The sequence below is a fragment of the Sebastes fasciatus genome, chromosome 1 (assembly GCF_043250625.1).
Source record: "Sebastes fasciatus isolate fSebFas1 chromosome 1, fSebFas1.pri, whole genome shotgun sequence".
NCBI classification, from domain to species: Eukaryota; Metazoa; Chordata; class Actinopteri; order Perciformes; family Sebastidae; genus Sebastes; species Sebastes fasciatus.
In genome coordinates, this window is record NC_133795.1 from 19,096,707 (window position 1) to 19,121,958 (window position 25,252).

At 39.8% G+C, this 25,252-nt stretch overlaps 1 protein-coding gene across 15 annotated transcripts in view; it reads right to left on the reverse strand.

The window, feature by feature from the left end:
* The window catches only part of cacna1da (calcium channel, voltage-dependent, L type, alpha 1D subunit, a), a 76,688-nt gene that overhangs the window by 29,825 nt on the left and 21,611 nt on the right, over window positions 1-25,252 (reverse strand). For 7 of the 15 annotated variants that reach the window (XM_074635938.1, XM_074635914.1, XM_074635896.1 and 4 more), the window contains exons 4-20: window positions 19,866-20,005; window positions 13,664-13,833; window positions 12,511-12,675; window positions 10,257-10,453; window positions 9,790-9,893; window positions 8,346-8,515; window positions 6,272-6,346; window positions 4,161-4,248; window positions 3,779-3,805; window positions 3,164-3,324; window positions 1,973-2,198; window positions 1,670-1,877; window positions 1,109-1,229; window positions 885-972; window positions 770-800; window positions 525-679; window positions 291-420 (exon numbers count right to left, since the gene is read on the reverse strand). In XM_074635938.1, the coding sequence (XP_074492039.1) occupies window positions 291-420; window positions 525-679; window positions 770-800; window positions 885-972; window positions 1,109-1,229; window positions 1,670-1,877; window positions 1,973-2,198; window positions 3,164-3,324; window positions 3,779-3,805; window positions 4,161-4,248; window positions 6,272-6,346; window positions 8,346-8,515; window positions 9,790-9,893; window positions 10,257-10,453; window positions 12,511-12,675; window positions 13,664-13,833; window positions 19,866-20,005 (2,256 nt within the window). Of the gene's footprint in view, window positions 1-290; window positions 421-524; window positions 801-884; window positions 973-1,108; window positions 1,230-1,669; window positions 1,878-1,972; window positions 2,199-3,163; window positions 3,325-3,778; window positions 3,806-4,160; window positions 4,249-6,271; window positions 6,347-8,345; window positions 8,516-9,789; window positions 9,894-10,256; window positions 10,454-12,510; window positions 12,676-13,663; window positions 13,834-19,865; window positions 20,006-25,252 lie in introns of all 15 variants that reach the window. The other 8 variants (XM_074635870.1, XM_074635842.1, XM_074635860.1 and 5 more) reach the window with 3 other exon arrangements.

Here is a 25,252-nt window from a genome sequence, read left to right on the forward strand (position 1 = left end):
AGCGCCAGTATTTAATGCCCTGGGAATGAGAACGGGCTGAAACTCAGGTGGTGAATGCTTTGGAAAATGGTCAGTAGTAATATAACATATGCAAGTTATAATAAATGGGCTAAAACATGCAAAACCACCGAATTCAATGAATTATGACACAGCTGCATCTCAAAATGCTAAACTAACATTAAACCCAGTGTGAAAGGGATATATTAATAATGTTACTTCACCTGCTTATCGTTGCTACACAGTCTGCTAGAAGCTTTAAATACAACTCTATTGAAGGTTTGTGAACTTACAATATTGCGAGCTGAGAAGTTTCGGATGGGATCCTCAGCTGCGAGCGAGACGGAGCTGAGCATGATGAACACCAGGATGAGGTTGGTGAATATGTGGTGGTTGATGAGTTTGTGGCAAAACACACGAAACCTGGAGGACAAAAGGAAACGCAACACAGCCAGAGAGATCAGTGTGATATGAGGCACAACCTGTGTCAATGTGTGTAAAAAAGACAATGTCTGAGTGTATCGTACGGGTTTGTGGTGCTGAAGATGAAGAAGGCGCTTCCCTCTGGGATCGGAGTGATCTTCTCCTTCTTTACCAGGTCAGAGAGGACCGGCCGAGGCCCCGACGGGACTTCTGGATCCTCCTCCTCCGCCGCAGTTTCGTCATTCTCCTCCTCTTCCTCCTTACAGACAAATAGAAAGTTTATAAAGTGCGTATAACTCCTTGTAAACTGTAAATATAAATTAATGTATAATTCTGAAAGTAAGGATACCTTGTCATCTTTTTCCTCCTCCTTTTTGTCCCTGTAATGAACACAGATATTGTTATGAATGATAGAGTTTGAGCATACATCTGAGCATGAACATAGTAGGAGATCCAGCTGTCACCCTTTCTTTCCTCCACCGTCCGTGTTGAGAGACTCTGCATCTGCCAAGTTGTCCACAGCGATAGCCAAAAAGACATTCAGGAGGATATCTGAGCAAAGTGTTCGGTAAAGGACAACTCTGTGTAAAAGCACTGCTTTATATCTTCCATACATCAAATTATGAATATAGGTATTTGCTGCTGTTTCAGCAGTTTCAGGTGTGTTTGTTACAGCGACAGAGGATACAGTTTCCACAGATGAAGAGGATGATGAAGTAAAAGCACACGATCATCCCGGAAGAGGAAGGGCCTCCGTAGGCCATGATTCCATCGTACATAACAGCGTTCCAGTCTTCTCCGGTCAGGATCTAAAATCGATCATCATATTTATTTAGTGGTAGATGCATCAACAATAGTGTGTCAAGCTTAACAATAATAGAGGGTATGTGTCTGGTGTCAACCAGAAACATAAACATACAAGTTTACTATATCATATATTTATATATGATATGTATTGTATTACAACAAATGTAATAGTGACTCTGTTTCTACTCCTATCTGCAGTAAGTCAATATCGTGCTGAGTTATTGGTCTAGCTCTGTTTCTCTTCTCTTAGCCTTTGACAGTCTGTAAAGCCTCATACCGTAATTCTCTCTAAATCTGTTTGTGCAAACGACGGTACAACAGCTTTTTTCATTTTTATCTACACGTTCATTGTATTTTCCACCGATGGGGGAATGCTGAATGTTTGCTCTTCAGATGGAGTGACTGTGGTGTACAGTTTTGCCATAATCTGAACAGTAAATACCTGAAACACAGTGAGAAGGGCTTGGGGGAAGTTGTCAAAGGTGCTCCTCTTGGTCTGGGTCTCGTCAAAGTTGAACTTTCCACCGAACACCTGCATGCCCAGCAGGGAGAAGATGATGATGAAGAGGAAGAGCAGCAGCAGCAGGGAAGCGATGGACTTCATGGAGTTGAGCAGGGACGCCACCAGGTTACTTAGAGACTGCCAGTGACTGTAAAGCAGTGGAGAGGAGGAGGGACAGATGATGTACTGAACAACACACATACACCAGACGCACAGACAAACACAGCATGGTAACAGTCTCACCGTGTGACCTTGAAGATCCTCAGCAGGCGAACGCAGCGGAACACTGAGATACCGAGAGGAGACATGATCTCCAGCTCCACCAGAATGGTTTCAGTGATTCCTCCACACACCACGAAGCAGTCGAAGCGGTTGAACAGTGACACGAAATAGGCCTGTAGCCCGAGACTGTACATCTTCACCAACATTTCACATGTGAACATTGCTAGCAGCACCTTGTTGGCCACATCTGAAACACAGAACATTAAAAAAAGACAAATAAATGAAGAGAGAGAGAGTGAGATACAGTAAAGGGTTTTAGAGTGACACATTGGAAAGTGTAGAGATATGAAGGATGCAAAGAATCATCACTGCTGTTAAACCACCCAGAGATCGTACTGTAAATCTACTGTGTGCCAAGGCTGCACAAATATAATAGCTGCACACATAAAATTGCATTTTAATAAATAAAATATATAAAATGTTGACTAATATTTTATTTTTATTATACATTTCTATTAAAAAAACTCTATTCAAAGTGAGAAAATTGTTAAAATGTTCCACAATTCCATCATGACATGCAATATTAAGAAATCCCTTAAAAGGGACATATCAAGTATATTTTCAGGTTCATACTTGTATTTTGTGTTTCTACTAGAACATGTTTAGATGCTTTAATGTTCAATAAACACATTATTTTTCTCATACTGTCCGTCTGAATATACCTGTATTCACCCTCTGCCTGAAACGCTCCGTTTTAGCGCCTGTCTCTTTAAGACCCCTCCTGAAAAAGTCCAGTCTGCTCTGATTGGCTTGTAAGAAAAATATGGCGCACCTTTACAAAGGTAGCTCTCAAGCTGTGGGCGATATATTCTAATGAGCCTGCATGTGACATAGGAAGTGGAGCCAAATCTGAACGGATTGTTGAATCACATGTTTTCTGATATGGGCAGCCCACAAACAACTGACTGGGTTGTCTTATTTCACGGTTTGTGGGTTGGTAGACACTCCAGATACCCAGATGTATGTGCACAAGCATTGAACAAATTACTTAATCATGATATGTCCCCTTTAATATTTTGGTTCTCCTTGGCTCATGGTTCCACCAACTTTCAATGAAATGTAACATGTCCTATTAACTTAACGAAATATACGAATTAGGTAATAACAAAATGAATCAAAAGTCTTTGCTGTGTACTGTAGTGCTCTTCATACCCTGCACTTGTGTCAGCCACATGGGCTGGTTGTAATGCTCTGATGATATAGTGAGCGTGTTGAGGAACACCAGGATGATGACCAGCCAATAGAAAGGCACCGATTTGACAGCCAACCGGCACTTCCTGCGGCAGAACCTGTTCCAGCGGCGCCAGCGCCGACTGTAGAGGGAGAACATGACGTCAGTACGAAGAACAACGCTTGTGTGACTCACTTTGCTAATGGATTGATTTAGAAGAACACAGGATCTCCATCTGGTCACATAGATTACATAAATACATCACCTCAATAATGAAATCACTACAGTTTGTTTCCATTATTAAGAAGAGTGCAGAAGAGCAAGGGGGAAGAGCCGCGGGGGAACTGCATCGATATATTTTTTTGCAAGTCATACTGTTCAGTAAATGAGCTGAAAAATACTGCGCAAGACTATTCTCTAAAAATACCTCATGGTACATGCTGACTTTCTAAAAGCTGTTGATTTATCATCCCCAGTAAAGTCTCATTAAAATACAGTAAAATGAAAGCCAAGCACTTACAAATAAAAATCTGTATAATCTAATGCTGGGCATAGTAACAGATATATGCACCATGCAGAGAAACAAAGATACTGACCTGAACTTTGACTTGGAAATTTTTTGACTGAAAGGAAGAAGAATTTGTCAAAGTTTACAAAGGCAGGTTGTAGCAGGGAAGTGATAGGTTGGTCGGGTTCATTGATAACAACATAAAAGGTGTCCAAACGCAGCGTTACAGGATAGGAAGGCAATATAGACATGTAAGTGAGTTATCTGCTTTAACCGTTTGACCACTTTCTTCACAAATCAAAAGATAAAGAGCACTTAGAGGATGAAATGTGGCTGTTTGTGCGGAGTGATGTTTTTTTAAATATCTGTAGCAATGGTCACACCAGAAGGGAAAAGCAATCAAAGTGTTGTAATTCAAAGAAATAACGGTGGTCTTGTTTTTGAAAAGGTTTGTCGTGCAAAGTTCTCACCACAGAGGTCCGCAGCATGGCGTCTTTTCATCCTCCCCGTTTTGATTCTCGGTGTTCACAGATTCTGTTTCGCTGGCTGGAACGCTCGCTGTAGCAGCAAATAAAGCAGACATTTACCAAAACAAAAAAAATACTTTGCTGTGGCACAAGATTCTTCAGATAGACATAGTGCAGTGCACCCCAGGGGGAAGAAGTGTGAAAGGAAATAAGATGGAGACTGCCTTCATCACTTCACGCTATTCTGGCATTTCTTCCAAACGATACACTAAAGGATCATACTTTACAAATCAGCAAAGATAAAAAGGATTACACTCCAAAGACTAAGTGCATCACAATATTTTGTTGGTGATTTTATAAAATAATTAACAAAATTATTGTATTTTTCACGTCCAAAGCCACAGCAGCTCCAAAACTTTGGGCCTCATAGGAAGGAAGGAGCTAAGCGCTGTGGCTGTGCATCACTGTCATCATTAGTATCATTTACCAAGTGCTGAAAGGGAGCTGACACGGGACAGGCGAGTGGACAGCTGCTCTACGAGGGCTGACTGCTGCACACAAAGAGGGAGCGGAGGGAAGAGGGGAGCCGGCCGAGGAAGAGGAGGACGGAGCTCTTAAAGCTGTCTCTGAAAGGCTACTCTCAAAGTACTGCCAGCGCTGCGGAAAGACTGTCTGCGCAGACAGATGATGATTAACTGTGCGAAAACGTCTCAGTGCTTTAACTCATGTGAGGGAGCACGGCGTGTGCTGCTGCTTAGCTTATGTAGACGTGTTGGCTTTGATTCCTGAGTGGTCGGACAGCTCTCAGCTCTGAAAATAGTGCTGACTGCTGTAGTAGTGATCTGGGTTTAGCCCTGTTTCCTATATTCACACTGAGCCGCTGCTTTTGAAATGGGACATGGAGAGGAAGCGGGGCGTGTCGGCTATCAAACGCAGCTGTATTTCTATTCCACTCATTTAATGAGTGAAAGATAGGCTCTTTTTTTTTATTTAGAACCAGTAGAGCTTTGAAAAAAAGAACAAAACAGGGAGGAAAAAAGGAGAGAACAAAAACGGAAAAAAGGCTGTGATGCTCGGACACGACGGGTTTAACACAGTAGTAAAGCACAAAGTGATGAGGTATTACATCAGGCTGCAAATCAACACACACACACAGACTCACTCAGCAGTCACTCAAGATGCTACAACTGGGATATTAAGGCCACTGTTGCTTATCTTTTTTATTCATTTTCTGGTTTTAATCCCAATCTATCTCCAATAATGTGGAGTATTTGTGAAGAACAGATCAATAATCCTTCACTGATCGATGGAAGTGAAGTTTGTAAATAGGGCTGGGTGATATGGCCAAAATCTTTTATCCCGATATAGGTCATTTCACATCTTAATAACAATATATATATCATGATATAGCATGTTTTTGGTAATTCAATAAATAAATAGTCTGAATGAAATAACCACATGATAAAGCCTGCTTTTGTATACTTCTGTGTGAATTAAATACTTTTTCTCATTTTAAGAACTTGAGTGTAAAATTAACATAACACTTTAAAGAGAAAATTATAGAGAAAAAATAAATAAATATAGGCCTACATATAGCAATATACACAAGACATTTTAATATTGTTTTGACGATATATATGATCATATTGCCCAGCCCTAGTTGGAAAGTAGTATTAATGGAAGTAAGTTTCAAGTCAATGTTTTTTCGCTCATAACATGCAACACGAGGCAGCAGCACGTTGATTAAAAATCAATGGTAAATCATTTCTATTTATGATACTTTGTATTTTAATGTGTTCTAAGTAGGGCTGTCAATCAATTAAAATATTTAATCGAGATTAATCCTATGATTGTCCATGATTAATTGCGATTAATTGCAAATTAATGTTTGGGACTGTTGAACTATGAGCTCACAGAGCCAAGTTCCTATCAACATTTTGTACATTAGTAATGTAACATTAGTTACTTTATATATAAAAACCTCTGGTCTGATTTTTGAGTGAAAACTGACACATTTTTCTGTATCAGATTAATTTGAGCACCACACACACACACACACACACACACACATACACAAGAGGAACAGAAGACTGGAGGGAAACCACAGGATTTACCATGAGTGTCGGACGACTGGCTGAACCACCCAAACCTTCCTTTCTTCTTCTCAGTGAGGTCAGCCAGAGTCACCCCTTCATGTGTAATGCATGCAAGCCCATGCATTCAGACACAACGGCACAGCAGAAGGACATGTGGGGAGGGAGACGAGAAGGCGAGAATGGGCTGCTATCAAAATGGGTCAGAGCAGACAGGCACCACAGGACAACAACAGTATTCAAAATATCAATATCCAACAATGACAAGAGCAGCGGGAGCCGCGGGGGGCGGCGGACACTGAGGAGGGCAGAAGAACAACACGGAGAGCTGTTAGTCACTGGAAGCGCCTGCAGGTGACGAGGCCCTGTACTAACATGTCACACCGCAAATTAAAGCATCTGCATGTTAACGTGTTAGCAAGGGGCTCATGTATCGTCGACAGACACCAAAAGCCAGGATGGATGTTGAAGGAAAACGGTATGGAGCTGAATCCTCGTCACACAGAACCTCCAAGGCTTCAACCATCTAACTTTAAACATGAAGTAGAGGAAAAGAGAGGCGGGAGAGGCGACAGTAGATGGACAGAGTACATTCAAAATGAGGGTAAGGAGTAGACAGAGATCCTACACTCAAACTACAAGGTGAATCAGTCGCACGTTCCCTGTTCTGCATCATGCGTGCTGCTTATATAAAGAGGATTTGGATTAACAGTTCTTCTACTGCTCAAGTAATATCTTTTTTTTCTTCCTTTTAACCTTCTTAGATAAACTCTGGTGGTACTCACAGCATGCTCCACTTCCATCAGTGACTTACATCGAGCGTGAAGATAAGAACAGTCTGTACCGCTCTGCATCAAACACCTTGTTTATATTCTCACCTCTAGAGAAAAAACTCTCAGTCGACACATGCCTTTATGTTATGTAGGTACGTATCTAGGTGTGTGCATTGTGTATCGCCAAGAAAGTCTCACTGACTCGAGCCCAAATATTGTCAATAATTTTGCATCATTAAGGGAAAATTCCATCATCAAGTGTTAATAAAATGTTAAAGGTGCAAATTTGCAATTGCTGTACTGTAACTTCTGCTTCTGTTTGTGATTTTCTACAATTCCCAGACTGACTTTTGAAAAGCTTAATCAGACCAACAGAAGATCTGCATGAATTGCATTACGGGCTATTGACACTACTGTTGGTGGAGAAAGTTGAAACTCTCCTTTCTGGTGGATTTCTTCTTGCATGATTGTTAAAAGTTGATCATGTAGAGCTAAAAGAGGAGCACATGATTTAGTTTGTAGGCTCTTTTCCCCCCCCTAATTAATACTGTCTGTATCTGTGCTAGATACGTCTCAACATGATTGACCAGTTATCTGGGGCAATAAGAAAAATAGAGCACTTTCCACCCAAATGGATGCAGGAGTGCAAGTAAACACAGCTGTTTTGTTTTAAACAGTATTGTGGGATAAATATTTCTCCTCCAGAGAGAAATTATATTTTAGCTAAACATTTTTTTTTTTTTTTTTACAAAACTCCCACTATGACACATTTTCTGGAGTACACACTCTTGCATTTCCTGATTATATAAAATACTTCTAATTATAGTACACAACCATAGACTGTATATAAAGATGGACGACACGTCTTCACTTCCTCCCACTGTATAAGAGTGAAGCCAAAATATCCCTCTTACAAGAGCTGCCATCTTTAGATTTTGACGTCATTTGGAGCCAGAGTCTGCGCAGTAGTGATCAGGCGGTGGAGCCGCTGTATCAAGGTCACCCGCCCGAACCAATCCGAGCACGGCCGTAGGTTGACAAACACGACGTCTCACCTCCTTTTAATAGCATCAAATAACTAATTAAAACCAACCAGTTGTACTTTGTGATTTATGAGCTATACTGCAACCAGCCACCAGGGGGCGTTTGAGATGTTTTGGCTTCACTTTTGGGGAGCTGTCATGTCGTCCATCTTTATATACAGTCTATGGAAACAACCCTTTCAAGCCAACTATAATACACACTGCTGGATATTTTTCTCGGTGCTGTATTGAAGGGCTCAGCGCCACATTACTCTGGGAGTAATGGGGTAAGGGGCTTACGGTTGCGCTTGCTCCCCTCATCGGCCTCATCCTCGTTGTCAGGGTCTATGTCTTCGGCCTGAGTGATCCAGTCCAGGTAACCCTTCAGATCCTCCTCCAGCTGCTGCTTCTCACGCAGCTTCTGGAAGTCTCCGCGAGCTTTGGCCTTCTCTCTCTCCTTGGAGAACTCTCTGGGTTTGCAGAAGCACACACACACAGAAAAAAGGCAAACACATACAAATACACAAGAGATCATAAATGACCAAAAACACACACACATAAAGAGAAACTTACTTTCACAGCAAACAAATGGAAATAATCTTCCTTTCTATATTAAATAATCTCTAACAATATGACATTTTTCACTACACTGCATAAAGATATTCACATAGACACACAACCTTTCAATGCCTTGTGTGTTTTAGTGAACCCTAGCCACTGGAGGGAGATGTACACTTTTGAAAGACAACACAGCGCTATATTTAGAGCCCGACAGTACAGTAGCGTATCCTTCAGGCGAGCATCTTAATCATACAGAAAAGGCAATTTAGGTGGACAGATGGTTTCAAGAGACACGAAACATTCGCACAGCGTCTAAAAACTCACAGATTATATAAAACGACTGTGGAAACAATGTGCAGGGATTCAGGAGATGGTAGATATATTCAGAGTATGGTGGAATATTGTCATTACTGAGAAAAATATGTATTCAAGCTGGGATGCTGAAAAAGACAAAAACACGCAAAGCAGCATTTGTAAAACTGCATTTAGAAAGTTGATGCTGATAATAAATTATGCCAATCTAAAGTAGCCACCAGGACCTAACAAGAGAGTCTGAGTTGATGATTCTGTTAACCTTGTTGGCTTTTTTAAATCTGTCTTCGCCGGCTGGTCAACCATCCAGAGTTAATTCTACTGTAATACCCCGCCCCCACTCCACAGAGCTGGGGAAGCAAACTGGGGTTTGAGAGAGCTTAGGAGCGCAGAGGGAGTGAAGGGCGAGGAATAAGATTAATTTCCCTCTCAGGAGGTTGGGTGGGTTTGAGGACGGGGTGGGGGAGGAAACGCTCACTTTGCAGTTGCGGCGGAAAGGACGTGATAGTTTGACGCCTACAGAGGTCAGAGTAGAACGCCTGAGAACGAATACTCATTTATCTTGTGGTCCTAACGCAGAATAGCCAATAACATCTCGACATTTTTGTATACAGATTGTCAGGATCTTACATCCCAAGACTCTGCAGCATAAAACAAACCACACGCTTTGCACACTGCAAACCACTGCACACGTTTCCTCTTACCCACTGAGCACACCCAACACAAGGTTTAACACGAAAAAGGATCCCAGTATGATCAGGCTAACAAAATAAATCCAAGGTGTTTCCCATCCGATGGCATCGTTGACCTGCAGGAGCCGAAAGTAGCCGGTTAACAGACAGAAACTCTGCAAAGAGAGGAAGGTGCTTACCCGCTCAACACACCCAAAACCAGGTTAAGAACGAAAAAGGAGCCGAAGATCACAAGACTGACAAAGTACACCCATGGAAGCTCAAAGCCCATAGCATCGTTCATCTGGAGGAACAAGCGTCACCACAGACGAAGGAGAGGAGGAAGAAGAGAGTGAAACAGACTGTTAAAGGTAGAAACTGTCAGAAAAGAACAGCAGAAAAGTCGATGAAGAAAAATAGAGATCTTGCAGGAATACTAAAAGTACCAGAAAGGATAGCATGTTATTGTTTATGTGAGTTGTTGCATGCATTCAATCATTTCGTCAATCAATCATATCAGAGTGATAAGAGCCGCCTCAGGAAGTTATCAGCAGCTTCATCATCACAGTGTCAGTCACATTATCGTTGCGTGTCTGATCCGAGCAGACATGTAAGCTGAAGGCGTGTGACAGTCACAGGATGTTGAACTGGGAAGGCAGAGACTCACCCAGTACAGCACGTCCGTCCAGCCCTCCATGGTGATGCACTGAAACACCGTCAGCATGGCAAACAGGAAGTTGTCAAAATTGGTGATGCCACCGTTTGGACCTCGCCAGCCTTCCCTACACTCGCTGCCGTTGATGGGGCATTGGCGCCCGTGCCCTGAGATCGCACATGGAGCTGGTTCCTCTTCTGCTATCGAATCTAAACAAAGAGAGGAACAAAACAGTGTTTGTAACTCAATTATGTCAAACAGGGGTCTCAAACTACAGCCCCTCAGACAATTTCATCAGGCCTTCGCGATGTTTACAATTTATTGTTGTATCTGGCCTACAAATACATTTCTTTACTTTTTCCTATTTGGAGAAATCAATTGGAAATAATTGGAGGCATCTAGTGGTTTGGTTGCAGATTGCCAGTGGAGTACCCCTCCGCTCACTCCTCCCTTTTCCAAGACGGTGGTAGCGTGAGCCGCCGAGTGCAAAACCGTGGTAACGCCGTTCGCCTCGCTCTGAGGCCATCCTCACCATAATAACACTACTTTAGGAGCAACGGAAGTCAGACGGTGGCTGGCGGTACCACGGTTTTGCACTGTGTGGCTCACGTTACCGCGGTTTCACAAGTGTGTCGGAGAACTACGGTGGCCTTCAGGTAACGTAAAAACGTGAAAGGCTCTCTCTAAAGCCAGTGTTTGGTTTATCCCTTCTGTGTTACTGTAGAAACATTGTAATAACCTGATTTACATCAGTTATTTTGCATTCCTCTGTCATTACAAATATGTGGGTTACTGCCAGATATTGATAAGATGCATAAGAACTCTTATTCTGTTAAAGTGCACTGTATATATTGACAAGCTTGCTTAAAGAACAAACTAAAACAAAGAGTGCACTCAGGTTAACACAGACTAAAGACTCAAATTCCCCGGGTCTTTCTGTTTTGTTTCTATTTTATTTTTCATATTGTGTGGTCCTGTGTTTTATATGTGCAAGAATACCTGCATTCAGTTAATACAAGGTGGAAGCTGAGATACTGTGTATGTGGTGTTATTTCTCATTATAAGCTGTGTGACTGAAGGAGTTACTTCATATTTTCCGATTATATTGTTAGAGTGAGTGTCATAGTGAGAGTCTTAGTTTACCCTAGACTGGTTTATTTTACAATGAGATGTCTCTCATCTTGCCATGTACTGGAGTTTAAAGGGGCTTAACACTATATTGAGTACTGTGTAAAGTGTTCTTCATATCACGAGCCTATGGTGAGATGGTTACACATGGTGGAGCAACATGTCGGACTCCGTGGAGAGGACCCGCTCCCTATGTAGATATATGTAGTTCATTCTAAGCTAAGAAAAACACAACTATTCTTAGTTTCAGGTGATTAAACACAAGTGAAAACATCTGCTAATAGACCCCCCGAAATGGTGCACACTGTTTCTTTTACTGCAGAATTAACACTTAACAACCAACAGCACCTTCTAAATCAACACACTTTCTAAACCTTAAAGAAAAGTTGAACACAAGGACAAATAGTTTCAAGAGAGGTGGATTTTTTTTTCTCCATGTCGTGTAACGCGACTGCTTCCCTTCCCATCTGCAAGGAGAAAGCTGCTGTTCTCCAAGAAAACTTTGCATTACTCTAATTAACATGCAGAGCAGCGCCATGTACAAGAGAGGGAGGGAAAACAAACAGTGTGTTTCAGCAGCCCCCCTAGGAGAGAACAAGCTGGCCTGTGGACACCAGGTTATTGAAGTTTGGGACCCCTGACGTATCCGTTTGTAAAATTTCACCACCCACACGAGACATTGTAAATAAAATATTGCAGTGTCAGGCTGCATGTATTTCTGTCTATACTGTATCTAAAACTGAAGGAGTGTGTCGTTTTTGTCACGGTGTTGAACTAGAAATACTCTAATCAGGTTTTATTCCCCATTTGAGACAAAGTGATTTAGATAAAATTATAAAAATTGGTGCCTGAGACTTCCTATGCTTCAGTTTGTGCAATATGCAACGCACATAAGCTATTATGTCAACCTGACTTGATGGATTGTATAAAATATCCTTTGTACACCTGTTAACCTAGGCCTACATGCTGTCAGATTCAATATTAGGTTTCACCTTCAGAATAGAGAAATGCATGTTGATGTTTGTTGAAAGTCAGTGTACAGTAGTTTTAAGGTCATGCTACTATTACTGCTTGTTACTGTATTATAAATACAAGATGTGTAGACCTGAACGTTTACTGGATATGATAGAATCCGTACCTGGGGTCATCCCTGAGCCAGGAAAAAAGCAGGTCGCGTGCATTTTACCGATGAAGAGCTCCAGGCCGATAATAGCATAGATGATGATGACGAACAAGACCAGGAGGGCGATGTGAAGGAGAGGTACCATGGCTTTAATGATGGAGTTCAACACCACCTGTAAACCTAAGCAAGGAGAAAAATACACACATTACATGAAGCTCGGCTGTACTTTGAATGCACGGTAAGAAAATACAGCTACAAACGTCAGTTGCTACCAGTCTCCATCCCCGTCCTTATTTTGCAAAAATGGTTCATGTTGTTCATGATGGTTCACATTACGACATAAAACTAGAATTACCACCTCACAGTTGTATGCCTCCACCAACCAGTCAACTTGCAATTTACATCCATGTCTAGCCAAAATGTCATCACTTCATCATTTTATCCAATTAGACATTTGTGTGAATAACCTGTTTTGTGAGGTCACAGTGACCTTTAACCACCAAAATCGAATCAGTCTATTTTTGAGTTCAAGTGGACATTTGTGCCAAATTTGAAGAAATTCCCTCCAGATGTTCCTGAGATATCCCGTTCATGATAGTGGACCAGACGGACGTACAGACCCGAAAACAAAATGCCTCCAGCCTTGGCTATCACTGCCGCTGACGCATAAATATATACATTTATTTATAATTAATTAATTATATAATATAATATATAATAATATGTATTAAATAATATAATTAAAATGTATTATTTTATTCATCAACAACAGATGTGCGCAGTGTAAGATGACTATTCTGTAACCTACTGTATGTTTTCCCCACAAGTAAGCATTTTTTCTTTTTACAAATTTGATACCAGTTTCAGTAGTCTATATATTTCAGTACATCTAGAACCACATATAGTTCATAAATGTGTCAGAAGTGTTTTTATCACAGAGCTCATGTCTCTAGGGCGCTGATGTAGATGTTGAATAGATGTTTCATCCTCAGGGATGATACATAGACCATCTGGACTCGTCATGTGTAACCCTCCAACCTACAATTTACTGGGAATAGTAAGATCATTATGCTATATATACATAAAATATGTGGATAATCTTATATCTTATCTTGTACTTGGTTGACATGGGTTGCCTGTGTGCTGGTACGTGGAGCTGAGTACTTACTGGGTACTCCTGAGACTAGCCGCAGGGGTCGCAGCACACGGAAGGCTCGTAGGGCTTTAACATCGAAACCACCTGGTTTACCTCCGTGTCCGTGCATCGACGGATGGAGATCTCCTTCAACCTCTACCTTCTCTTCTTTGGTCAAAAGCTCCAAGACAACACTGAAGAGTCTGTCAGAAAACAAAGACAGAAGAACCTCACATTATTAGAAAACATACTGTATAACACACAACAACATGTTTGCATCTGAGCTGCTATATTGTATGTTCCAGAGAATCCGTATGTTATGTTTGTAGCGCTGCAACGATCTGTCGATTGACAGAAAATGAATCGGTAACTATTTTATTTTGATTAATTGTTTTAGTCCATTTTAAAGAAAAGAGATGCCAAAAAAACAATTGTCAGTCACCTTTGGCTCTGGAAAATTATATAAGGCATTTTTTTTTTTTTTTTTTAGAAAGAACGACTAATCAAGTCAAAGAAAATAATCGACAGGTTAATCAATAATGAAAAAAATCGTTTGTTGCAGTAATAAATAAACATTATCGCGTATCTTGCGCAGCATTCTCCTCCCCTTCCACTATCACCGCTATTTATTTTGCAAGGGCACCAGCCCCCTCATTTGCATAATGAGGCAGAAATGCATAAAAAAATGTAAAAGGAAAAATGTAGAGAAATGTATAAAGAAAATAATACAGAAATAAATAATCATAAATACATATGAAATAAATAATAAATAAATGCAAAAATAAATAAATTAAAAATACATGCAAAAATAAAACAATCAATTTAAAAATAAATAAAAATAAATAACTAAATAAATAAAAGGGATTATTAAACAGAAGAGTAAATAAATAAGGGAATTAATTAACAAAGATAAATAAATAAAGAAGCAAATTAAAACCATTTTTTTAATTTTATCAATTAATCAATGGCTAAGTTTATTTTTAATATTATTTTTGCTACATTTAATGACATATTTATTTATTTATCGAGTAATTTATTTATTTATTCATTTATTTTTCATTTTTGCAGATGCCATCTTCTCACACATCAATAATGTCCTTCTGGGACTTGGTGGCCAAGTGGTTACAACACATCCATTTAACATTAACAGCAATGTCCCGATTCAATAACCTTTTTAATAATTCAATTGACTGGATACAAGTTCTGTCACAAAACTTATTCCTGGCTGAGAGCGTTTTTATTTTACTGTTGTTGATCCCTCAAAGTATCATTTAACTGTGAAACTATGTGTCATCAGTTTACTTTACAGCCACCCACAAACCATACTGATATCACCAGGATACAGTCGGATTAACAAGAGTACTATATTGAATACAATGCACCGCTAATGTTATTAAATGGTATAAAAACTGGTTAGTAAACACTGTACTGGTAGCTTCCACATATTCATAGTATTTTTAAGACCTGACAAAACAATTGTCAGTTATTTCCTTTCAATATAAAGCCTGTGAGTTATAATGCCTGTCAGTTAAAAGTACACAAACAGCAGATAAATGTTTCCTACTGCGGTCACAAAGGGAAATCATCAGTGAACGAATCTCTCACCATGAAAGAGGACACTTCATTACAGTCAGTTAGACATTCCCCACCTCGCCAAGAGGAGAAATCATCTCGACACATCACATCAACGCTGCGGACTAAAAACAGTGAATGGAGCTGCCGATAGGAAGGAGCTCCGAGGGCCTATAAGCAGCACAGTCTGCTCAGACTTATGTTATACTGAGTCACAGCTGAGAGACTGACCGCCTGCCACTGGGGCTTCATTACTCATCCAGTCATGTTCAAAACAAAACATATCGACACCTTTTTACTGCGTTTACCTGAGGAGAACCGCTTTCATAAAAATGACACAACAGGTTTCTTTACAATGTGTCTCCTCGCTGTTTAAGGAGTCATATAAGTGTTTTTTTTTTAAAACTGCAAATTACTTTACAATCATTTACACTAAAAAATGTGTCATATCTTAACAGTTGTTGAAAATGTGAGAGACTCCACCCATAACGACATGTTATGTTTAATTTAACAGTTGTGTTCCTATAATATGTGGAGAGCAAAGATTTGGCCAAAACAGCACACCACACACTAACAGATTCATTCATGAACCGCAAGAGTCCCGACTCAAAAAACGGAAATCTCGCAAAATCTCTCGCTATAAAACGTGACTTCAGTGTCAACAAACAAAGCGGACGACGAGCAGAAAGAATTAACGATGTTAGTTTTTGCTCTACTTTGTACTGAGAAAAAAAAGAGAAAAATATGGATGAAGTCATGGAGACAAGTTAAATACAAAGGTGCAGTTTGCGTTGGTTCAATGGGTTCACTGAATGCAGCAACAATGCAGCATTAGAATTCATTAGGAGTCATGTAAAGCCAATATTCACTGTCTTTATGTTTCGGTCTCTTTAGCTGCTAAATCCGTATGTTCACCAGCTAGCTGCTAACTAAAAGCTGAGAGGAATTGCAGATTACTATAATTCTTCTATATGGGTTTTTCCACAATTAATTTACCCCTCCACATTACACATAGTTATTTAATCCATTGTTAATATAAAATATTGATTAATACAGCTTTATGAATACATTATTTGTAGTTTAAGAGTTTTAAACTGGCATGATCCTTTTAAGTAAAAAACATCTTCCTATCTCATAGTTACTCACCTCCACTTCAAACCACAGTACCTAAAAATGTTCCTTTTTTCCCCTGATGAATTCACAAAATGTTCTTTTACATGACCTGACTGTTACCTTTTTCTTTGTTGCAAAGCTAATTTACATTTCTGGCACCCACATCCTTTTAATACAATCATCTTTTAAATAAATCTTTTCAGATAAGTCAAGAAAAGAGACTTTTTACTATAACATTATACACCTTTGATATTTTTTCTTGCATTTGAACACTTTTCTCTATGTAGAGCATTACTGAACGAAAAACTACATTCAAGCCCTTCATAAAGCACAGCTGAGTCTTCGAGCGCCTACAGCCTTTATTGAACCGTAACGTGACCTACTATAATCTATAAATACAAAGACTCGTAAACATATTGAAGCCTGTTGTGAAATGTGCTGAACTTTGACTTTTCCACATGAATTTATGCAGCGGTTTCAGAGCCATATTGACACAGCTATATTTTGATACTGGCAGTATTTTTCAGTGTGTCGTTTCAATGATTTAGCAGCAACCGTCACTCTTCGTAGCAGGAGCAGCCGTCTTTCACTGCATGGCAGAGCAAGCCTGCATGCTGCATACAGACAGAGATCTGACCCAGCTACCCACTGGACTGTGTGTATAAAAGGAGAGAGAAAGGAAGGGAGATAGAGGAGGAAAAAAGACGCTGCGATAAGGATGAAGATAACCAGAGGAGATAGGAATGAGGGCAGAGTGAGGTGGGGAAGTGTAAAGCGTGACGTACGAGATCAAAATGGAAGGGGGAAGTATAAGAAATAGCTGCAGAGACAAAGCAGAGCAGGATGTGAGCGAAAGACAGTCAGCGAGAGGAGAGGGAAAAATGGGAGGGAGTGTTGGAGAAGAGATGAAGTATGGAGAGATGGTGACTCACACCAGTGGTGGTAAAGCTCTGATTTATTCTCTCTGTCTTTTCTGGGTCATATACTGTGGGTGTATGAGGGTCTCTATTAGCACTTGGCTGCTCAGAGCAGAGGCTTAAGGAACTTTAACTTTAACACGGACTGCCTCTCTCAGAAACGCTGTAAACTGCAACCGTCAAGCTGTTACGCAGACTCTTCTAATTCTGAGACGTTGGTCCGTCTTCTTTGCCTTTCTGTGCTGAAAAGTCGTTTTGTATGTTCGGACGATTCACTCGTTTATTTTGTTAACATGATACATTCAAGACAGGAGGCGCTTTGCAATGTGACAAAGCAGAGATTCTTGATTTTTCTATTATTTTCGGTAATGTGCCTATAGCCCTGGCCCAGCTGATATCACAATTTGTAATACTAAGGAAGCTTCAAGTTTTAATATTCCTGCTGATTTTAAATCAACGGCTGGTTTAGGTTTCATCCATTTTAATGTACGCAGTTTTATTACTAAACTGGATAAGAATCATGTAATTGTTATGAGTCGTGGTTAAGTAAATCTGTAATTGACAAGGATATTAGTGTTGATGGTTATAATGTTGTAATAGGGGAGGTGGTATTGCTATTTTTATAAAAAGCAGGTTTCATGTAAAGGTGCAACACGGTCTCACGGGAAGGCGTATAAATAGCACGATATTACATTGACATTCCGTTGTCACGAGGACGCATTTTAGGCTTTTCGCGTGTCATCCATACGCCATGCAACAAAACTACGGTAACGTTCGCAGTGAGGTTTAGGCAACAAAACCACTCTCTTAGGTTTAAGAAAAACATCATGGTTGGGCTTAAAATAAGTACGTAAACTAAGTAAAATACGTAGGGAAACAATGTAACAGAAGTAAGGAAAACAAATCACAAACGTCACTCAAAAATGTGACCAACGTCCCAAAAACAAAACAAAACACCGGTCTCCTGGTTGAAAGCATGTGTCTGTTGGACGCCTCTACCTTCATTTAAAAAAAAAAAAAAAAAAACTAAAAAGAGATCAATGGTGAGAGAAATCACAACAGAATGATTGAGGTTGTCTGTGAAGGCCGACGCTTTGGTGACAGAACCAATGAGAATGCAAGAGACTGGTTGTGGGTGGTGCTTGTTGCTTGGGCAGCAAAGTCCGTCTCCCTATTTGCTGGCCAGGACCTTGGTAGCGACAGCACATTCCTCCCCCATGGCAGAAATCACGGTGACCATGAATTCATCACCGGCTTCGAACTTTGTCTCGATTTCCTTGCCGATTTCGCTTTCAGGGACACGCAGCATCCATAAGCAGTCTTTCTCCCTTTTTATTCAACGTCACTAACTTTGAGTGTAACATATACGCGGATGCATTTACTTTACAGTCAGTACAGACTACATGGCATACAAATGACACGCCAAAAGCAAGAAAGGCGTTCTTATTACACGCTAAATGCCTTTGCGAATTATTGTGTCATTCATACGCCTTTTCGTGCAAACGTGCTGAAAGGTGCTACTCTCTAAATCAGTGACCAAACAATTTGAATTTTTTGGCTTTTAATCTTGAGGTATCTAAAACGCTTCATTTTACTGCTGTTAGTTGCTATAAGACGCCATCAGTGGTCAGTGAAGCTCTTCCTCTTTAATGCACCTCATATCGGGATTTCATTTTAACTAAATTGCTCTGATTGGTCAACAAAAGAGGCAGAACACATTGACCGAAACGCAGTCTCAACAGGCTATCATCTGATGATGATTTAGCTTTTTATTGGTTTAAAATTAGCTTGTAAACTGGCTACTTGTGAAACAATCTGGTCGTACACGTCGTCTCTCAACTCCAACTCCAGTCTCACATCTCAAGTTGGTATTCAGACTGTAAACAATGAGCAGTGCACAGAAAAGGAAGTCTTGGCACGGATGTCCGTTGTCTACACCAGAACTCCAGAAATATAGCCCCGACCCCCAGAGGCTTATCGGTCGTCAGACCGGAAGCTGATGGGTCCTGAGATTGCTACATAAGTGCAACGTGGCCTGGGCCAGAGCAAGGGGTTTTGTCTGGATTCACAGTCAGGCTGGCTGCTTTTCAGGCAACTGTGCAATGCTTGCAGATTTTTAATCTAAATTTTCCCTGGTTAAATGCATTTTAAATAAATAAAATAAAAAAATAACCTTGAGATAAAAGTGCAAATCCAACCCCCAAACTGAAATAACAAAACCTCATGATCTGTTCTGCAAAAGGACACGTTGTTTGGATGAGCTGGCATGATGCCCACTAAAGCAGATAATAGGTTTAATCAAATACATTATACACTGTGTTTAAGTAGAGTAAGTAAGGGAAAATGTACAGCGAGCCGGTCATTGTTGTGCATCGCCCTGAAGGGGATTCTTTCACAACAATGTCCCACTAGCTGTACATTATCCCAATTATTACACGGCTACTTATTGAAGAAACCATTATTTTCACACAAAAACGGTCCGCCAGAGTCCAACATCTGAACTGCTGTCATAGCAACAGTCTGTTATAGAGAAATTACAGACCGCAGAACACCATGATTGATCAATCAGAATCGAGTATTCAACACACTGTAATACAGTAAGTCAATTGAAATAACTGAACTTGATGACTTACCCTATGACGACAATGACGAAATCCAGCATGTTCCAACCGTTTCTCACGTACGCATTCTGGTGCATCACCAAACCATAAGCGATAATCTTCAGAAAGGTCTCAATCGTGAAAATGATGAGGAAGGCATACTCAACTGTTTCCTGCAGACACAGAAAAAAAGAGAACAATCGATTTTTCTTATCTAGATATGATGGATTATCATGAAAAAGCATGAGCATGGCATTAATACAGTGTGTTGGGAGGACAACGCACACAGGCACAAACACTGAAGCACGAATATCAGAATCTAATGGGAACATTACGATGAATGTGCTCAATGGAGTAAGGCCATAGCAACGTTTTGTGGACATAATTGGGTAATGCTATAGATAATGGTCCAAAATGTACATGGACCCAATATTTTTATTTTATTTTTTATTTTTTCAGGGACAGCACACAATTAAAACTAATTGCACCAGAGTTACCAAAGCTAATTTGCATCTGTTGTCCCTGGGCAAGTAGACTACATACAAAAACACAATACATACAAGTCTATCAGTCTGAGATAATAAAATAAAAACAGTATGACAAATAGTTAATACTTCATTTTGCAGGTCCGCAAATTTCATGGTAATTAGGTGGTAATTAACAAGTAACCTATTTGAAATTTCTTTGGAAATACTGCCAAATTACCCCAATATTTACCTCAAAAATGATCGAAAATTACTTTATTATAAATATTATTTAGTAATTATATGCTAAAATAGCATATAGTCGTTAAAATAGGGCTCTTAGGCTTGAGAAGCGGCTGCAAAACTAATAGAAGACACTTCAGATCAGACATAAAATCTCACCATTGTGTGACTTATTGTCGACACAAATGTAACCTGGTAGCTAATGAAATGATTCAGGGAGTTTTTTAAGAAATTTCAAATAAGTTATTTGCTAATTATTATCTATTTACCAGCAGACATGGAAATAACGCATATCAATTAACTTTGTATTCTTTTCCTCCAACCTTAAAGGACGACCCGCTCTAACCACTGAGCTACAGCCGGCCAAGGTGACGTTGCGTGACCTAAATCATACCTATCTGTTCTATCTGTGACAAAATATATGTTGTACTTTTATAAATACATTGGAATGATGTCAAACCAAAATAAAGAGGTACATGTAGTTACACAGTCACAGAGATGGCATCAACACATTGGGTATTTTATATTGGATGAGCTTGGTCAAGCTTGTTGAGTCTAACAATAGGGGGGCGACTGTATACAATCTAGTTCACCAGCGTCATATTTAACATTTGAAAGTTAAATATGAAATTGAATATGAAATTCAAAAAGTAAAAACAACATTGTTTAACCAGAGCAGCCAAATCTCCCCCTGTCTTGACCTCATTCTGATCTGATTTGGTTCTCACACTTTCTAACACTTGTCTCAGCACATATTCACAGAACACTGTGAGAACCACGACAACCTGAGAAACCTGGAGGTGCACAGGAACATTTCCATCTAGGAGAGAACAGTAGGACCATCAGTGTTTTTATTTAGTATCACCTCAAATTAAGACTGAAAAGACCAGAAGCTATGGCTTTACTCACCAAACCGACCTCGAAGTGCAAGAACTTAAAAAGACTGATTGAACGTTTTTTGCTATTGAACACACTACAAAGAATAAAGTGGACGGACAGCTGACCACCGACATGCATGCACCTTCTGTGCCTGCACGACAGAAAATAACTAGTCAGTAGTCCGTACTCGTTTTCCAAAAATATCAAAATAAAACTTCTTGTTATTAGCTTGGAAGATTAATTGATAATATGTAATATGAAGGTAAAAAGTTTGCTCGGTTTTGCGCAGGCGTTGTGTCAGTTGCCAGTTTTTTTTTGCAACTCAGCATTGTGCCTTTGAGAAAGAAAAAAAAGGAAAAAGCACAAATGAGGACAAAACGGCACTAAATGGGTGAAAACACTGATTCACTGAGCTGAACAGCCGGTCAGATTCTCTCGCCCACCGCTGTATGAATGCATCTGAGAGAAGTTAAAAAAGGGACAAACACACTTTGAATAAAAAGACTGTTTTTAGAGGGTACGTGGAGACTAGAAACAGTGATGTAACTCTCACTGCGCCTTTCTGCGGTTGTTTCAAAGACAGAGAGGGAACACGGGAACATCCAGCCATCAGGTTGAGGTCGATTGGGAGTGAAGCTAACAACAGGCGCGCACGTTGCTGGATAAAAGGTGGTGTGTGCATGTTAGTGCAGTGCGATGTGTGCGACGTTGGAGGTGGACGCACCACGGGGTGACTCAGCTGATTTAGGACAGTCCTGGGACCTCCCTGGAGATATGAAACCAGAGAGAGGGAGGGCCTCTTCATCCTTTATGCATGAGGCAGGTCAACGTAAACTCGGCACACAGGCTGCTATTTATGACATCTGTCCGTCAATACAACATTTAACTTTTCACACGGGATGCCCGACGGCTCTTATAATACACAATACTCACACACATCTATATTATTATATACATAGTAACGTCTTCCGCCTGAGGGAGTCCTTAATCCTTTGCTCTGTGTTCTCTGCAGACACCGTAAATGTGAGAGCACTGTGGGCCTTGGGGCTCGTTTTCCCAACAGTTTACTGCAGATTGTGAGAAGCACTTAGCCCAGAATAGGAGACATGGGCCTCTTTGTTAGTGAAGTAAAAGGTTGAGTTAAGCTTGTGGCTGCTGCCTCTATGACGGAGCATGCTCAGGCCGCCGGGAGCAGCGAGAACAGAAAGATTGATACGAGGAGGACGGAAGGGGAGTGACGGAGAGACGAGGGAACAATTTTAGAGGCATTGACGGAACAAAAGGACCAAAACGGCTGCTGCAGTAATCTGTTGGTGTAAATGAGGCTTTGGTTAGGTGGTTAAAAAGTACAATTAAACAGAAATTATTCAGCTTGTCTTTTTATATGCCTGCCAATTTAAGATCGATCAAAGAAGTACCATGATATTAGGGCTGAATGATTTTGCAAAAAAATTATTTATTTTGACTAATATTGTAATTGCGATATGATTTGCGATATTAAAGGGAATGATCATTTTTCTAAATTTCACTGAAAAACATATTACAGCACATCTCTGCAGCACTGCAGCTAAAATAGTATTTTGACACACATTTTGCCTTTCCGCTTCCTGTGATTTGAAAATTGCAGTAGGCCACATTGCAATTTCCATAAAACTTTGATTAATTGTGCAGCCCTACATGATGTGATCACATTTTCTACATGAATTTAGAATAAAAATATAATATAATATTTTCTCCTGTGTGGTCTACAGCAGTAATTAAGTAATAATTGTAGAGATACAGAAAGCAGCATATAATACGCTGTCAGAACAGTTTTGGCTTTCCAAAGCGCAGTAAATTTATGCAAATTGCCACTTCCTGGTTCGTGAAAGCATGTTAAATATAATAGCAAATGATAACCGTTCCCTCTCAATTAACCAGCAATTTATTCAATCATCAGCACGTTAAACTGCGAGCAGAAATAGAACGAGGGAGAGACACAGGAAGAGAAGGAGAGAGAGGAAAGAGGCCTTTGGGGATGACCATAAATATCTCTGACTCATCTTAGTTTATTTGTGCTGTAAGGAGACTTACTGTACAGTGGTATGTTCCCTTTTCTCATACAGTATATATGCATATAAGCAGTTTAGGTGTTCACTTCAATTCTGTCTATTCATGCAATCACGCATACACACAAATGTTTATGTCCTAAAATGCACGTAACAGTAATAAACTCATGCAGAGCAGGATACCACACGCCATAATACATGTTCCTCCTCGAACCCCCACAGCCGTACAGGCCTTCCTCTGCCACAGCAGGGGGAGCGTTCATGTCTATAGGCACGACTCACCGAGCTCAGATCACCATATGACAAAGGATGCTAACCCGCTGAACCGTGCGTTCTTCTACATAACTCGCCATATGACTGAGCCATGTGGACGGCGGTAATGTAAACCTATTAAGAATTCAGATGGGCCTGTGAATGCCCACGAGGCTCCGTCTCTCAGTTCCTCCAGACTACACTCAGAAAATCACCAATTAAATTTTGTGCATGCTAATAAAGAGTGGAAATGGAGTCATAAAAATGAAATAATAACAATGAAATAAAACAGCGTGCATTGCAGTTACATCGTTATTGTTCATGCATTATCTTTTATTGTGTAAATAAAGTCAGGTTTAAACTACAGCCTCCTGAAATGAGACCAGGAGTATCAAAACTAATCACAGCCTTAAAATGTTTTCAATTCAATATACAGTACGGTATATATATATACGCAAATATACTCAACTTTTGGCTTTACTATCTGTACAGCATACAACACCATCTATCCTTAGACCCAGACATGCAATAGATGGTGTGTGAACAGAATAGACCAACAAATTACAGTATAGACAATCAGCATGACAAACAGTTACAAAATGTAAAGGAATAGTTTGACAATTTGGGTGATATGCTTGCTCACTTTTTCGTGAAGTTTCTAGATTAAAAAATGTGACTCTCACGTCTGTAAGCTTAACATAAAGACGGCATTTTATATTTTACAGTTAAATGCTGAAAAACAAACCTATAGTCTGAATCCAGCATAACATTAAAGAAAGGACAAAGTCACGCTTCAGTTTATTCAGATAATAGTGCTTCAAAAACAAAACATATGATCAACTAGAATATGTAGGACTGTTACTTCTACATTTACACCAACAATAAAAATAGATGATTATATGAAGAGATAAATTACACCTGCATTAAAAACTACACCTTACTGAATCTAATGTCGAGGTTCATCTTTATCATTTTTAACTCACCAGGAGACACTGAACTGTAAAATATAAATTACATTAAGATGAAATATACTGTATTGAAGTACTCTGCTTTTTTTTTTTTAGTGATCATTGTATGATTCAAATTTGCTGGTTAACATGACTATATAATTAAGCCAAATTTAATGAAATAATGTAATATTATAAGATTAGGGTTTGACATAAAATTCAAGTTTCGAGATGGAAAATATCTGCCAGAAACCGTGACAGTATATATATGTTAAGGCTGCAACTACAGATTATTTTCATTATCCATTAATCTCGATTATTTTCTCAATTATTCAATTAATCGTGTGGTCTGTAAAATGCCCGTTGCAATTTACCAAAGCCCAAAGTGACGTCTTGAAATTTCTCGTTGATGCTATATAACAGTCAAAACCCAAAGATGCTCAGCGCAAAAGAAAACCAAAAAAAACAACCACTTGAGAAGCTGGAACCAGAGAATTCCTCTATTCTTTCTCAAAATGATTAACACAGCTAAAATGTGTCGATCGATTAATCCTCTAACCGCTGCAGCTCTAATATATGAATCCTCT